The 18,217-nt window shown below is 35.3% G+C and overlaps 1 protein-coding gene across 1 annotated transcript in view; it reads left to right on the forward strand.

Annotated features, from left to right (window-relative positions):
- The window catches only part of LOC132561191 (lactoperoxidase-like), a 33,868-nt gene that overhangs the window by 843 nt on the left and 14,808 nt on the right, over positions 1-18,217 (forward strand). The window contains exons 2-6 of the mRNA XM_060225918.1: positions 4,292-4,561; positions 11,690-12,157; positions 12,531-12,989; positions 13,513-13,651; positions 14,522-14,742. Of these exons, the coding sequence (XP_060081901.1) occupies positions 4,300-4,561; positions 11,690-12,157; positions 12,531-12,989; positions 13,513-13,651; positions 14,522-14,742 (1,549 nt within the window). The 5' untranslated portion in view covers positions 4,292-4,299. The remainder of the gene's footprint in view (positions 1-4,291; positions 4,562-11,689; positions 12,158-12,530; positions 12,990-13,512; positions 13,652-14,521; positions 14,743-18,217) is intronic.

Raw genomic sequence — 18,217 nt, forward strand, 5'->3', positions numbered from 1 at the left:
AGTCTTTCGATCCTCGATGCTATATTTGTCCATCAGTCTTTGATAAATAAAACTTTAACACCGTGTAGACACATTCTCCTATTTATATTTGAAAAAAATATTCCTTGAATATTGGATGTTTGAAGATAATTGCAAAACTAAGAATGTCGGCACGTGACTTGGAGATCGAAAGGAGAAGATACAGAAATATTGACAGAAATAACAGACTATGTGTATTATGTAATAATTGAGATATCGAAGACGAGTACCATTTTGTAATAAAGTGTCCATTTTATGCAGATATTCACTCGAAATTTATGAAGCCATGTTACATCAATCTTCCAAGCATGCTTCAATTCACACAATTTAAGAACGTAGAAAATACTAAAGAATTAAGCCATTCTGGGAAATACATAATGTTAGCGTCTAAAGGAAGAAAGGATGGTATTGGGTAGGATATGTTATAAGGATAGAACAGATACAGAGGATAGAATAGATACAGAGGATAGAATAGATACAGAGGATAGAATAGATACAGAGGATAGAATAGATATAGGATAGAATAGATATAGGGAGATAGAATAGATACAGAGGATAGAATAGATACAGAGGATAGAATAGATACAGAGGATAGAATAGATACAGAGGATAGATAGAATAGATATAGAGGATAGAATAGATACAGAGGATAGAATAGATATAGGGAGATAGAATAGATACAGAGGATAGAATAGATATAGGGAGATAGAATAGATACAGAGGATAGAATAATAGGGAGATATAGCTAGTATAGTTATTTGTGTATCTGAATAGATAGAATATATAAGATTATACAGCGGTTTGTGTGTAGTAATAGTATGTGTAGTGTTTGATGATAGAATGTATGATACGCGGTTTGTGTGTGCAGTATGTAAAGTTGTATGTGTGTTAGTGTTTGTTATGTCTAGATAAAGAACGGAGTATGCAATGCTAAATATAAACGCGGTTTGTGTGTGATATGTAAAGTTGATATGAATAGATACAGAGGATTGTATGCAATGCTAAATATAAACGCGGTTTGTGTGTGGATAGTAAAGTTGTATAGATATAGGGAGTATGCAATGCTAAATATAAACGCGGTTTGTGTGTGCAGTATGTAAAGTTGTATATGTGTTAGTGTTTGTTATGTCTAGTGATAAGTTGTGAACGTGACATTGTATGCAATGCTAAATATAAGCGCGGTTTGTGTGTGCAGTATGTAAAGTTGTATGTGTGAGTGTTTGATATGTCTAGATAAGAGGATAGACATAGATACAGAGGATATAGAACGCGGTTTGTGTGTAGATTTAACTGATATGATATTCTCTAGTATATGTTATTTGTGTATCTGAAGTAAAACGAATATTGAAATGAATATGACCATGTATATAATGTTGATTATAAACGCGGTTTGTGTGTGCAATATGTAAAGTTGTATATGTGTTAGTGTTTGTTATGTCTAGTGATAAATTGTGAACGTGACATTGTATGCAATGCTAAATATAAACGCGGTTTGTGTGTGCAGTATGTAAAGTTGTATATGTGTTAGTGTTTGTTATGTCTAGTGATAAATTGTGAACGTGACATTGTATGCAATGCTAAATATAAACGCGGTTTGTGTGTGCAGTATGTAAAGTTGTATATGTGTTAGTGTTTGTTATGTCTAGTAATAAATTGTGAACGTGACATTGTATGCAATGCTAAATATAAACGCGGTTTGTGTGTGCAGTATGTAAAGTTGTATGTGTGTTAGTGTTTGTTATGTCTAGTGATAAGTTGTGAACGTGACATTGTATGCAATGCTAAATATAAACGCGGTTTGTGTGTGCAGTATGTAAAGTTGTATGTGTGTTAGTGTTTGTTATGTCTAGTGATAAATTGTGAACGTGACATTGTATGCAATGCTAAATATAAACGCGGTTTGTGTGTGCAGTATGTAAAGTTGTATGTGTGTTAGTGTTTGTTATGTCTAGTGATAAGTTGTGAATGTGACATTGTATGCAATGCTAAATATCAATGCGGTTTGTGTGTGCAGTATGTAAAGTTGTATGTGTGTTAGTGTTTGTTATGTCTAGTAATAAGTTGTGAAACCCAGGGACGTATTACACGTCCCTAGTGAAACTTAATAAAGTAACTGAAGCCTGGAGCACCTAGATGCTAAGGTATATCAGGTGAACAAATTTGCATGCACTATCAAACTTCTAAAGAGTCCTACCAGGAAAGGAATTTTTTCCTGGTGTATCCGATTCAGTTTTTCAATTGAATTCAATTCCTTTCCAAATTCAGTATGGCATATAGGATATACAAGATAGATATATCATAGCATTTGTGTTTACAAGATGGCGGAGAACACAGTCGCAGCAATTCAGATGCATACTCATACATAAATTATAAACAAGACACTGATAAACCTAATTGTTGACACAGGTACAGTAACAATATACTTAAAAATACATAAGTTCAAACATTTAGTGGTGAATTGCTGTTCGACGAAGCGCTAATGTTTTAAATTTTTACTTTCAAATGCTTCAGTTAACTTTCATCCTCGATACTCCATGTGTTCTGATCACTTTTACTCTCTGCATCCCTGCAATATGCCGTTGCAAAATTGAAGGTTCCGGTGTGCGACACTTTGTGAACAAGGCAAAAAGACAAGTTTAATCCTTTGTTGTACATCAAACGATTCTAGAGGTCGCATAATGGTATGTTGCAATGGCTTTGAAGTTGGGTGTCGCTCCTTTGTAATCTTAAAAAAGAATTATATCAGTCTGTGATTGGACAATGTTTTTTCTCCTGGAATCAATTAACTTAGCTTGCGCCTTCAAATTTGCCATGACATGTTCCATGGGTGCAGAGAGCGAAAGCGATCATAAGCCCTGTAGTATTGAGGATGGTTAAAATATGGCTTGATATATTCTTATTTCCTGAGTAAGCGGAACGTGACTATATAAAGTGATTTTTTTCTTCAACGTCTGCTCTATTACATAACAACCTGAAGTGTCTAGGTATGCCTTGGTATCTACCAATTTCAACACTGAAGATCTGTGCTTGTGTCCTAAACTTAGTGAGAACATTCTTAAATTTAGTAGTCAAAGACTTATTAAGATAAAACTGCAGATCAAATCTATCGAAAATATCTTTGTATTAAATACACTTTTCAAAACTGTTTATCTCTTGGATATAAACACCATGTGCCGGTTGAGTATATAAAGACAAAAATATTTTTCATAAGGGATACACTTAGACAACCACGCATCATAAAATTCTTAACTACTTAGCTCCTATTTTCCATGACACATGAAATTCATCTTACAACAAGGTTTATTTACACTCCCTTTCATAAGTTCAATATAACATGATTTTAAAGGCAGTCATCCGTATTAAACAACTTCAGTCAATATTTTATAACAAGAATCTTACGACTAACACGAAAAAAAGCAACCCAGCTCAGAGTAGACATAAAGAAAATAAACAAGGTAGTTAATTTTACAGGTAATTTCTACTCTATAACGAGGTACATATGGTAAGTCAATTTTACAGGTATTTTCTACTCTCTAACGAGGTACATAAGGTAAGTCAATTTTACAGGTATTTTCTACTCTCTAACGAGGTACATAAGGTAAGTCAATTTTACAGGTATTTTCTACTCTCTAACGAGGTACATAAGGTAAGTCAATTTTACAGGTATTTTCTACTCTCTAACGAGGTACATAAGGTAAGTCAATTTTACAGGTATTTTCTACTCTCTAATGAGGTACATAAGGTAAGTCAATTTTACAGGTATTTTCTACTCTCTAACGAGATACATAAGGTAAGTCAATTTTACAGGTAATTTCTACTCTATAACAAAGTACATAAGGTAAGTCAATTTACAGGTATTTTCTACTCTCTAACGAGGTACATAAGGTAAGTCAATTTTACAGGTAATTTCTACTCTCTAACGAGGTACATAAGGTAAGTCAATTTTACAGGTATTTTCTACTCTCTAACGAGGTACATAAGGTAAGTCAATTTTACAGGTAATTTCTACTCTATAACGAGGTACATAAGGTAAGTCAATTTACAGGTATTTTCTACTCTCTAACGAGGTACATAAGGTAAGTCAATTTTACAGGTATTTTCTACTCTCTAATCGGGTAAAGAAGGTACGTTCAGTTTATCAGATGTACCTATCTTATAGCAAGATATAGCAGACAAGTCAATTTAAGCTGTATTGACGACATTTACGTTCAGTGGTTTAGATAAAGTTGTTTTTTCTCATATTTACATGTGTTTATATGATTCTATGTTTCAGCAAACACGATGATCTTTAATAAGTTGCTGACGTCACTGTACGCTTTGTTGTTGATGAATGCTGTTTTTGCGAACAACGAGAAAGTTTACGATGAGCTACTTGAGTTGCTAGAGGAACTAGAAAAAGACAGCGAAACGGACGGTGGAAAGAGGGAAACTCTCACCACTCGAGATGACAGCCAAATTAAGAGTGAAGTCGACAGAGCACTTACTGATGCAAAAATAGCCATCGATAAATTTAACGACAGAAAGATATTCTACTACAACAGAGGTAAGTCTTTATATTACTGCTATTGTGCATAACGAATCACATTTTCAAGGGTTGCACATAATAGAACTGTACAAATACCTGACAATGGTTTGAGAGCGGTTACGGTTATATAAGGTTGGTTACTTTACAGAGATATAAGGTCGGTTACTTTACAGAGATATAAGGTCGGTTACTTTACAGAGATCTTGTATAGGTTACTCTACAGAAATATAAGGTCGGTTACTTTACAGATATATAAGGTCGGTTACTTTACAGAGATCTTATATTGGTTACTTTACAGAGGTATAAGGTCTGTTACTTTACAGAGGTATAAGGTCGGTTACTTTACAGAGATCCTATATAGTTTACTTTACAGAGATTTCTTATCGGTTACTTTACAGAGATTTCTTATCGGTTACTTTACAGAGATATAAGGTCGGTTACTTTACAGAGATATAAGATCGTTTACTTTGCAGAGATATAAGGTCGGTTACTTTACAGAGATATCAGGTCGGTTACTTTACAGAGATCTTGTATAGTTTACTTTACGGAGATATAAGGTCGGTTACTTTACAGAGATATAAGGTCGGTTACTTTACAGAGATCTTATATAGGTTACTTTACAGAGATATAAGATCGGTTACTTTACAGAGATATAAGATCGGTAACTTTACAGAGATCTTGTATCGATTACTTTACAGAGATATAAGGTCCGTTAATTAACAGAGATATAAGGTCGGTTACTTTACAGAGATCTTATATCGATTACTTTACAGAGATGTAAGATCGGTAACTTTACAGAGATCTTGTATAGGTTACTTTACAGAGATATAAGGTCGGTTACTTTACAGAGATATAAGGTCGGTTATTTTAAAGAGATATAAGATCGGTTACTTTACAGAGATATAAGGTCGGTTACTTTACAGAGATCTTGTATAGGTTACTTTACAGAGATATAAGGTCGGTTACTTTACAGATATCTTATATCGATTACTTTACAGAGATATAAGGTCGGTTACTTTACAGAGATATAAGGTCGTTTACTTTACAGAGATATAAGGTCGGTTACTTTACAGAGATATCAGGTCGGTTACATTACAGAGATATAAGGTCGGTTATTTTACAGAGATCTTATATAGTTTACTTTACAGAGATATAAGGTCGTTTACTTTACAGAGATATAAGGTCGGTTACTTTACAGAGATATAAGGTCGGTTACTTTACAGAGATATAAGATCGGTTACTTTACGGAGATATAAGGTCGGTTATTTTACAGAGATCTTATATAGTTTACTTTACAGAGATATAAGGTCGGTTACTTTACAGAGATATAAGGTCGGTTACTTTACAGAGATATAAGATCGGTTATTTTACAGAGATATAAGATCGGTTACTTTACGGAGATATAAGGTCGGTTATTTTACAGAGATCTTATATAGTTTACTTTACAGAGATATAAGGTCGGTTACTTTACAGAGATTTCATATCGGTTACTTTACAGAGATATAAGGTCGGTTACTTTACAGAGATATAAGGTCGGTTACTTTACAGAGATATAAGGTCGGTTATTTTACAGAGATCTTATATAGTTTACTTTACAGAGATATAAGGTCGGTTACTTTACAGAGATATAAGGTCGGTTACTTTACAGAGATATAAGATCGATTACTTTACTGAGATATAAGATCGATTACTTTACAGAGATATAAGGCCGGTTATTTTACAGAGATCTTATATAGTTTTTTACAGAGATATAAGGTCGGTTACTTTACAGAGATATAAGGTCGGTTATTTTACAGAGATATAAGATCGGTTACTTTACAGAGATATAAGGTCGGTTATTTTACAGAGATATAAGATCGGTTACTTTACAGAGATATAAGGTCGGTTATTTTACAGAGATATAAGATCGGTTACTTTACAGAGATATAAGGTCGGTTACTTTACAGAGATATAAGGTCGGTTACTTTACAGAGATATAAGATCGGTTACTTTACAGAGATATAAGGTCGGTTACTTTACAGAGATCTTATATAGTTTACTTTACAGAGATATAAGGTCGGTTACTTTACAGAGATATAAGATCGGTTACTTTACAGATGTGTTGTCGAAAATGTAATAGATGTGTTGTCTAAAATGTAACAGATGTGTTGTTGAAAATGTTACAGACGTGTTGTCTACACTGCAATAGTCGGTTGTCTAAAATGTAACAGACGTGTTGTCTAAAATGTAATAGATGTGTTGTCTAAAATGTAACAGACGTGTTGTCTAAACTGTAATAGATGTGTTGTCTAAAATGTAACAGACGTGTTGTCTCAAATGTAACAGACGTGTTGTCTAAAATGTAGCAGATCTGTTGTATATAATGTAACAGGTGTGTTGTCTTATATGCAACATATGTGTTGTTTCTGATGTAACTGGTGTGTTGTTTATTATGTAACAGGTGTGTTGTTATATGATATAACATGTGTATTGTTTAATGATATAGCAGGTGTGTTGGCTATGATGTAACAGGTGTGTTGCCCATGATATAACAGGTGTGTTGTCTATGATATAACAGGTGTGTTGTCTGTGATATAACAGGTTTGTTTTTTTATAATGTAACATACATGTTGTTTTATGATGTAACAGGTGTGTTGTCTATGATGTAATAGGTGTGTTGTCTATGATGTAACAGGTATGTTGTTTTATGATGTAACAGGTTTTTTGTTTTGATGATGTAACAGGTGTGTTGTCTATGTTGTAACAGGTGTGTTGTCTATGATGTAACAGTTATTTTTTTTATAATGTAACATACATGTTGTATATAATGTAACAGGTGTGTTGTCTTATATGCAACATATGTGTTGTTTCTGATGTAACTGGTGTGTTGTTTATTATGTAACAGGTGTGTTGTTATATGATATAACATGTGTATTGTTTAATGATATAGCAGGTGTGTTGGCTATGATGTAACAGGTGTGTTGCCCATGATATAACAGGTGTGTTGTCTATGATATAACAGGTGTGTTGTCTATGATATAACAGGTTTGTTGTTTTATAATGTAACAGATATGTTGATTTATGATATAACAGGTGTGTTATCTATGATGTTACAGGTATGTTGTTTTATGATATAACAGGTGTGTTGTCTATGATGCAACAGGTGTGTTGTCTATGATGTTAACAGGTATGTTGTTTTATGATGTAACAGGTTTTTTGTTTTGATGATGTAACAGGTGTGTTGTCTATGATGTTACAGATGTTTTTGTCTATGATGTAACAGGTGTGTTGTCGATGATGTAACAGGTTTGTTGTTTTTAGATGTAACAGGTATAATGTTTGATGATGTAACATATGTGTTGTCTATGTTGTAACAGGTGTGTTGTCTATGATATAACAGGTGAGTTATGTATAATATAACAGGTGTGCTTTCTATGATGTAACAGGTGTGTTGTTTTATGATGTAACAGGTATGTTGGTTTTTTGTAACAGGTGTGTTGTCTATGATGTAACAGATGTGTTGTTTAATGATGTTACAGTTGTGTTGGCTATGATATAACAGGTATGTTGTTTAATGATGTAACAGGTGTGTTGTCTATGATGTAACTGGTGTGTTTTCTATGATGTAACGTGTGTTGTCTATGATGTAACAGTTATGTTGGTTTAAGATATAACAGATGTGTTGTCTATGATATAACAGGTATGTTGCCTATGATGTAACAGGTGTGTTGTCTATGATGGAACAGTTATGTTGTTTGATGATGTAACATGTGTGTTGTCTATGATGATACAGGTGTGTTGTCGATGATGTAACAGGTTTGTTGTTTTAAGATGTAACAGGTATAATGTTTGATGATGTAACATATGTGTTGTCTATGTTGTAACAGGTGTATTGTCTATGATATAACAGGTGAGTTATGTATAAAATAACAGGTGTGCTTTCTATGATGTAACAGGTATGTTGGTTTTTTTGTAACAGGTGTGTTGTCTATGATGTAACAGATGTGTTGTTTAATGATGTTACAGGTATATTTCTTGATGATTTAACAGGTGTGTTGTTTTATGATATAACAGTTGTGTTGGCTATGATATAACAGGTATGTTGTTTAATGATGTAACAGGTGTGTTGTCTATGATGTAACAGGTGTGTTGTCTATGATGTAACAGGTATGTTGCCTATGATGTAACAGGTCTTTTGCCTATGATGTAACAGGTGTGTTGCCTATGATATAACAGTTGTGTTGTCTATGATATAACAGGTATGTTGCCTATGATGTAACAGTTGTGTTGTCTATGATGTAACAGATGTGTTGTCTATGATATAACAGGTATGTTGCCTATGATGTTACAGGTGTGTTGTCTATGATGTAACAGATGTGTTGTCTATGACATACGTAACGTGTGTTGTCTATGATGTAACAGTTATGTTGGTTTAAGATATAACAGGTGTGTTGTCTATGATGTAACAGGTGTGTTGTCTATGATGTAACAGATGAGTAATGTATGATATAACAGCTGTGTTATCTATGATATAACAGGTGTGTTGTCTATGATATAACAGGTGAGTTATGTATAATATAACAGGTGTGCTTTCTATGATGTAACAGGTGTGTTGGCTATGATGTAACAGGTATGTTGGCTATGATGTAACAGGTATGTTGTTTTATGATGTAACAGGTGTGTTGTCTATGATGTAACAGTCATGTTGTTTTATGATATAACTGGTGTGTTGTTTTATGATGTAATAGGTGTGTTGTCTATGATATAACAGGTGTGTTGGCTTTGATGTAGTAGGTGTGTTGTCTATGATGTAACAGTTGTGTTGGCTGTGATGTAACAGGTGTGTTGGCTTGGATGTAACAGGTGTGTTGTCTATGATGTAACAGTTATGTTGTTTTATGATGTAACAGGTGTGTTGTCTATGATGTAACAGGTGAGTAACGTATGATATAACACGTGTGTTGGCTATGATGTAACAGGTGTGTTGTCTATGATGTAACAGATGTGTTGTCTATGATGTAACAGGTATGTTGTCTACGATGTAACGGTTATGTTGTGTTATGATGTAACAGGAGTGTTGTCTATGTTGTAACAGGTGTGTTATCTATGATGTAACAGGTGAGTAACGTATGATATAACACGTGTGTTGGCTATGATGTAACAGGTGTGTTGTCTATGATGTAACAGATGTGTTGTCTATGATGTAACAGGTATGTTGTCTACGATGTAGCGGTTATGTTGTGTTCTGATGTAACAGGTGTGTTGTCTATGATGTAACAGTTGTGTTGTCTATGATGTAACAGATTTGTTGTTTAATAATGTTACAGGTATATTGCTTAATGATTTAACAGGTGTGTTGTTTTATGATGTAACAGTTGTGTTGTCTATGATGTAACATGTGTGTTGTCTATGATGTAACAGGTGTGTTTTCTATGATGTAACGTGTGTTGTCTATGATGTAACAGTTATGTTGGTTTAAGATATAACAGGTGTGTTGTCTATGATGTAACAGGTGTGTTGTCTATGATGTAACAGATGAGTAATGTATGATATAACAGCTGTGTTATCTATGATGTAACAGGTGTGTTGTCTATGATATAACAGGTGAGTTATGTATAATATAACAGGTGTGCTTTCTATGATGTAACAGGTGTGTTGGCTATGATGTAACAGGTATGTTGTTTGATGATGTAACAGGTGTGTTGTCTATGATGTAACAGGTGTGTTGTTTTATGATGTAACATGTGTGTTGTCTATGATGATACAGGTGTGTTGTTTATGATGTAGCAGGTGTGTTGGCTATGATGTAACAGGTGTGCTGTTCATGATGTAAAAGGTGTGTTGTCTATGATGTAACAGTTATGTTGTTTTATGATGTAACAGGTGTGTTGTTTTATGATGTTACAGTTGTGCTGTCGATGATGTAACAGGTGTGTTGTTTTATGATGTTACAGTTGTGTTGTCGATGATGTAACAGGTATGTTGTTTGGTGATGTAACATGTGTGATGTCTATGTTGTAACAGGTGTGCTGTTCATGATGTAACAGTTGAGTTGTCTATGATGTAACAGGTGTGTTGTCTATGATGTAACAGGTGTGTTGTCTATGATGTAACAGGTGTGTTGTTTTATTATGTAACAGATGTGTTGTCTATGATGTAACAGATGTGTTGTCTATGATGTATCAGGTGTGTTGTTTTATTATGTAACAGGTGTGTTGTCTATGTTGTAACAGGTGTGTTTTCTATGATGTAACAAATGTGCTGTCTATGTTGTAACATATGTGTTGTCTTTGATGTAACTGGTGTGTTGTCTATGATTTAACAGATGTGTTGTCTATGATGTAACAGGTATGTTGCCTATGATGTAACAGGTGTGTTGCCTATGATGTAACAGGTGTGTTGTCTATGATGTAACAGGTGTGTTTTCTATGATGTAACAAATGTGCTGTCTATGTTGTAACATATGTGTTGTCTTTGATGTAACTGGTGTGCTGTCTATGATGTAACAGGTGTGTTGTCTATGATATAACAGGTATGTTGTTTTATGGTGTAACATGTGTATTGCCTATGATGTAACAGTTGTGTTGTCTATGATTTAACAGATGTGTTGCCTATGATGTAACAGGTGTGTTGCCTACGATGTAACAGGTGTGTTGTCTATGATGTAACAGGTGTGTTTTCTATGATGTAACAAATGTGCTGTCTATGTTGTAACATGTGTATTGCCTATGATGTAACAGTTGTGTTGTCTATGATTTAACAGATGTGTTGCCTATGATGTAACAGGTGTGTTGCCTATGATGTAACAGGTGTGTTGTCTATGATGTAACAGGTGTGTTTTCTATGATGTAACAAATGTGCTGTCTATGTTGTAACATATGTGTTGCCTATGATGTAACAGGTGTGCTGCCTATGATGTAACAGGTGTGTTGTCTATGATGTAACAGATGTGTTGTTTTATGATGAGCAGGTATGTTGTTTTATAATTTAACAAGTATGTTGTTTTTAATGATATAACAGGTGTGTTGTCTATGATGTAACAGGTGTGTTGTTTTATGATATAACAGGTGTGTTGTCAGTTAAATAAAAGCGTGGTAACATTGACGGTGTACAAACCTGATCAATTAGATCTTGACAACAGGTAACATACCAATATTATCATTTTAGGAGGAAACCTTGATGCTTTTGAAACTATTCAACAATCAGCCGGCAATGACTACAGATACACACTGTTGAGCTCCCCAGGATGTGCAGCGGAAGCTAAATCTGTCATCTTCGATGCTAGAGCCTGTAGCGATGTTCATGTTGGTCTAAAAGTAGATGAAGATCCTAAAGGTGACTTGTACGAGATCGTTATAGGAGGCTGGAGCAACACACAATCAGCAATCCGCACTGAAAAGCAGGGAAACAATTTAGTTGAGGTGAAGACAGATGATGTTCTCGACTGCGATAAGTACATAACCTTCATGGTGGGCTGGGCAAGTGGACACATACAAGTGTTTAAATTGACTGGTCAGTCTGGCTGGAATGAATTTATGTCTTGGTACGACCCAAACATACCAGTAAAAGATGTTAAATTCGTTGGTCTTACAACTGCAAACTGGACGTCTGGATACTTCAGAACTCCCAAGCAAGGTAAGATACATCACTACAGAATATATATCTACATTAGATAACAAATCTACATCACTACAGAATATATATCTACATTATCATAGATAACAAATCTACATCACTACAGAATATATATCTACATCACTACAGAATATATATCTACATCACCACAGATAACAAATCTACATCACTACAGTATATATATCTACATTATCATAGATAACAAATCTACATCACTACAGAATATATATCTACATCAACATAACTTCAGACAATGAAGTTTGTATACATTTGATATTTGTAAACATGGAATTATATCATATGCTAAGTACATCTGTCTAATATTACGTGTCCTTCACGTTTCATCTGAGTGCCATTTTTTTGACGTTTTCAGGTGATGATGCAATTATCGACACTCACAAACAGTTTAACGTTTATAACTACACGCTGCTACAGGACCACGGCTTCCCATTAGTACAGAGACCCTATGTAGTGTTCGAAGTCAAGACATGCAATGACGCATATATTGGACTTTCCAAAGCATATGACCAGGGTTATGAAGATGTTGAAATTGTAATTGGCACGGACCTTAACACGAGGTCGGCCATCCGCATAAATGATACTGACCAAGCTTTCATAGACCTTGCCGATGTAGTGGACTGCGACAAGTATACGACGTTCTTCATAAGCTGGGCTGACCGAAACATACAAGTGTTCAGACAAACGACCAAAGGATGGACAAAACTCATGACGTACACCTACGGCGGCCCTGAGATACCAATCAACTTTATAGGATTTTCGACAAAACGTTACGCAAGTGGATCCTGGCGAATTTCCAAAACATTTGAAACGGGTATGTATCAAGATGACCGTTGTTTATTATTTCTTTTTCAGAGAAGAAAAATTTTCGTTGATTCGTTTTTTCAGACACTTATATGTATATAGAGCTATTATCACCAGTTATTTATTTTCGGCACAAGATGTTCATATTTGCTTCGCTCAAACAAATCCAAAAAAAACAAAAAACAAAAACAAAACAAACAAAAAAAAAATACAAAAAAGAAGGAAGATAAACAAAACAACAACAAATGAAAATTAAAAATTTAAATAAAAAAAGGATTCTGCGAAAAGACAGAAATGAATGATAATTTGGCTTGGTTTTCTCGCCATAAATGATTTGTTGCTTCATAACTTAAGCAAAAAAGGGCGTTCTAGAAAGCTCCATGATCTAAAATAAATTTCTGAGTGCTTAGGAAGTTTTCATTTCTCAGAATTATCTACAACAAATCCCTCATTCACATTTTTCTGGCATCAGTTTACTCTGTGCCTGCTTAAATTGTGTTTCCAAATAATGAACCAGGCCATGTCAATGTTAGGTCTGGACGCCCCTCCCGGAGACTCTTCCCCTGAAGCATTGGCAGGCCTAAATAATGTGGATACAGATAAAACAGAAATCGAAAAGGAAGAACATGCAGCTGTGATGTCACTTGCAGCCACCAAACTTCTTCTCGACAGGTAAATCAGATGACGTCATACTCACGTTTTCCAGACAGGTAATTTACAGGTGACAATCAAACTTCTACTCGACAGGTAAATCAGAGGACGTCACTCTAACATCTTTCAGGCAGGTAAATCATTTTTGACCATCAAACTTCACCTAGACAGATACATCAGATGACGTCATACTCTCACTTTCCAGACAGGTAAATTACTGGTGATTATCAACCTTTCCCTCGACACGTTAATGGAATGAGGTCACAGTGACATATTTCAAGCAAATGTTTGATTTTTTCTTTTCTTTTCCCTCGATCATCTCAATATTCCCCGCGTAGCTTAAGTGTGGTGTACGATGTTATTGTCCCGTTTATCCTCTTCCCTTCCGTCTACCCACTATTCAATGTTCCATAACTCCTTGAAAAGACTGGGATGCAGTTTGATTAAAATAACGCCATTCAATTCATTTCGTACCTCGTTACAAGAATATTTAACGCAGGGGTCAAGCTTTGAACAATCCATCGAATTCACTCAGTCAAATTTTGGATTGGCAGGCTTCACAAACATCAATGTTATGACAGCACTAAGGCCTCGCTAACGAAGCCAAAATGGCGGCAGTAACAGCCCACAGCAAACAGAATATGCTCATTTAAAAACATTCATTTTCCTTAAAATAGAGAGCAGTGGGCGCTTTATGGTATTGTGAGTGATAGGTCAAAGATCAAGGTCACTGTTACTAAAACAGCTTAACAAATTTATGATTGTTATAATCACTAGTAGTGAAAAAAATGCCAATTTTGGTTCAAAATTTAAAACATTTTCTCTAATTCTTGGCCTTCGACGAAACGTGGCTACATTTGATACCAATATCTCGATATTTTCTCATTAAAGAGGGGTATTTAAAGACCTGCAGGAGCTGAAAGCTAACAAAATAGCACTCGAACTTTGGAAAACGTTCTTTAATAACCATTGTGATGAAGGAGCCTCGACGTCTTGTTCCTCGAACAACCCGTACAGAACCATCACCGGCGAATGCAACAACCTGGATAATCCTCGTTGGGGCGCTATAAATACTGTACAAGTACGACTTGTACTGTCAGCATATGATAATAGTAAGTATATAGATTGATGCTTATAGACTTAAATGAGATGCAGAATAAGATAAATAAAAATATCGACATGTAGCAAAATCATGGGAAAACTTAATATTACATTAGGTAAATGATCAGTTGAAATCAAATGGAACTTCGATATACGCGCTGATTATGCAAATGGGAAACGGAAGTATACTCAATGTTCAAGATCCTGTTTAGTTCTCTCCAGTAATCCTCACCTGTAATTCTCCTATATAATCATCCTGTTTAGTTCTCTCCAGTAATCCTCACCTGTAATTCTCCTATATAATCATCCTGTTTAGTTCTCTCCAGTAATCCTCACCTGTAATTCTCCTATATAATCATCCCGTGTATTTCTCTCCAGTAATCCTCACCTGTAATTCTCCTATATAATCATCCCGTGTAGTTCTCTCCAGTAATCCTCACCTGTAATTCTCCTATATAATCATCCCGTGTAGTTCTCTCCAGTAATCCTCACCTGTAATCCTCCTATATAATCATCCTGTGTAGTTCTCTCCAGTAATCCTCACCTGTAATTCTCCTATATAATCATCCCGTGTAGTTCTCTCCAGTAATCCTCACCTGTAATTCTCCTATATAATCATCCTGTTTAGTTCTCTCCAGTAATCCTCACCTGTAATTCTCCTATATAATCATCCCGTGTAGTTCTCTCCAGTAATCCTCACCTGTAATTCTCCTATATAATCATCCCGTGTATTTCTCTCCAGTAATCCTCACCTGTAATTCTCCTATATAATCATCCTGTTTAGTTCTCTCCAGTAATCCTCACCTGTAATTCTCCTATATAATCATCCCGTGTAGTTCTCTCCAGTAATCCTCACCTGTAATTCTCCTATATAATCATCCCGTGTAGTTCTCTCCAGTAATCCTCACCTGTAATTCTCCTATATAATCATCCTGTTTAGTTCTCTCCAGTAATCCTCACCTGTAATTCTCCTATATAATCATCCTGTTTAGTTCTCTCCAGTAATCCTCACCTGTAATTCTCTATATATCCTATATAATCATCCACCTGTGTGTAGTTCTCTCCAGTAATCCTCACCTGTAATTCTCCTATATAATCATCCTGTTTAGTTCTCTCCAGTAATCCTCACCTGTAATTCTCCTATATAATCATCCCGTGTAGTTCTCTCCAGTAATCCTCACCTGTAATTCTCCTATATAATCATCCTGTGTATTTCTCTCCAGTAATCCTCACCTGTAATTCTCCTATATAATCATCCCGTGTATTTCTCTCCAGTAATCCTCACCTGTAATCCTCCTATATAATCATCCTGTTTAGTTCTCTCCAGTAATCCTCACCTGTGTTAGTTCTCTCCAGTAATCCTCACCTGTAATTCTCCTATATAATCATCCTGTTTAGTTCTCTCCAGTAATCCTCACCTGTAATTCTCCTATATAATCATCCTGTGTAGTTCTCTCCAGTAATCCTCACCTGTAATTCTCCTATATAATCATCCTGTGTAGTTCTCTCTCCAGTAATCCTCACCTGTAATTCTCCTATATAATCATCCAGTGTAGTTCTCTCCAGTAATCCTCACCTGTAATTCTCCTATATAATCATCCTGTGTAGTTCTCTCCAGTAATCCTCACCTGTAATTCTCCTATATAATCATCCTGTCCTATATTAGTTCTCTCCAGTAATCCTCACCTGTAATTCTCCTATATAATCATCCTGTGTAGTTCTCTCCAGTAATCCTCACCTGTAATTCTCCTATATAATCATCCTGTGTAGTTCTCTCCAGTAATCCTATATAATCACCTGTAATCACCTGTAATTCTCCTATATAATCATCCTAGTTCTCTCCAGTGTAATTCTCCTATATAATAGTTCTCTCCAGTAATCCTCACCTGTAATTCTCCCATATAATCATCCCGTGTAGTTCTCTCCAGTAATCCTCACCTGTAATTCTCCTATATAATCATCCTGTTTAGTTCTCTCCAGTAATCCTCACCTGTTATTCTCCTATATAATCATCCTGTTTAGTTCTCTCCAGTAATCCTCACCTGTAATTCTCCTATATAATCATCCCGTGTAGTTCTCTCCAGTAATCCTCACCTGTAATTCTCCTATATAATCATCCTGTGTAGTTCTCTCCAGTAATCCTCACCTGTAATTCTCCTATATAATTATCCTGTTTAGTTCTCTCCAGTAATCCTCACCTGTAATTCTCCTATATAATCATCCTGTTTAGTTCTCTCCAGTAATCCTCACCTGTAATTCTCCTATATAATCATCCTGTGTATTTCTCTCCAGTAATCCTCACCTGTAATTCTCCTATATAATCATCTTGTTTAGTTCTCTCCAGTAATCCTCACCTGTTATTCTCCTATATAATCATCCTGTGTAGTTCTCTCCAGTAATCCTCACCTGTAATTCTCCTATATAATCATCCTGTGTAGTTCTCTCCTCTCACCTGTATTCTCCTATATAATCATCCTGTTAGTTCTCTCCTCCTATATAATCTATATAATCATCCTGTGTAGTTCTCTCAGTAATCCTCACCTGTAATTCTCTATATAATCATCCTGTGTAGTTCTCTCCAGTAATCCTCACCTGTAATTCTCCTATATAATCATCCTGTGTAGTTCTCTCCAGTAATTCTCCTATATAATCATCCTGTGTAGTTCTCTCCAGTAATCCTCACCTGTAATTCTCCTATATAATCATCCTGTTTAGTTCTCTCCAGTAATCCTCACCTGTTATTCTCCTATATAATCATCCTGTGTAGTTCTCTCCAGTAATCCTCACCTGTTATTCTCCTATATAATCATCCTGTTTAGTTCTCTCCAGTAATCCTCACCTGTAATTCTCCTATATAATCATCCTGTTTAGTTCTCTCCAGTAATCCTCACCTGTTATTCTCCTATATAATCATCCTGTTTAGTTCTCTCCAGTAATCCTCACCTGTAATTCTCCTATATAATCATCCTGTTTAGTTCTCTCCAGTAATCCTCACCTGTAATTCTCCTATATAATCATCCCGTGTAGTTCTCTCCAGTAATCCTCACCTGTAATTCTCCTATATAATCATCCTGTTTAGTTCTCTCCAGTAATCCTCACCTGTAATTCTCCCATATAATCATCCCGTGTAGTTCTCTCCAGTAATCCTCACCTGTAATTCTCCTATATAATCATCCTGTTTAGTTCTCTCCAGTAATCCTCACCTGTAATTCTCCTATATAATCATCCCGTGTAGTTCTCTCCAGTAATCCTCACCTGTAATTCTCCTATATAATCATCCTGTTTAGTTCTCTCCAGTAATCCTCACCTGTATATTCTCCTATATAATCTCCTATATAATCATCCCGTGTAGTTCTCTCCAGTAATCCTCATCTGTAATTCTCCTATATAATCATCCTGTTTAGTTCTCTCCAGTAATCCTCACCTGTAATTCTCCTATATAATCATCCTGTGTAGTTCTCTCCAGTAATCCTCACCTGTAATTCT

Source organism: Ylistrum balloti, unplaced genomic scaffold (assembly GCF_031769215.1).
Source record: "Ylistrum balloti isolate Yb309-2 unplaced genomic scaffold, AGI_CSIRO_Ybal_v1 Utg371170, whole genome shotgun sequence".
In the NCBI taxonomy this organism is placed as follows: domain Eukaryota; kingdom Metazoa; phylum Mollusca; class Bivalvia; order Pectinida; family Pectinidae; genus Ylistrum; species Ylistrum balloti.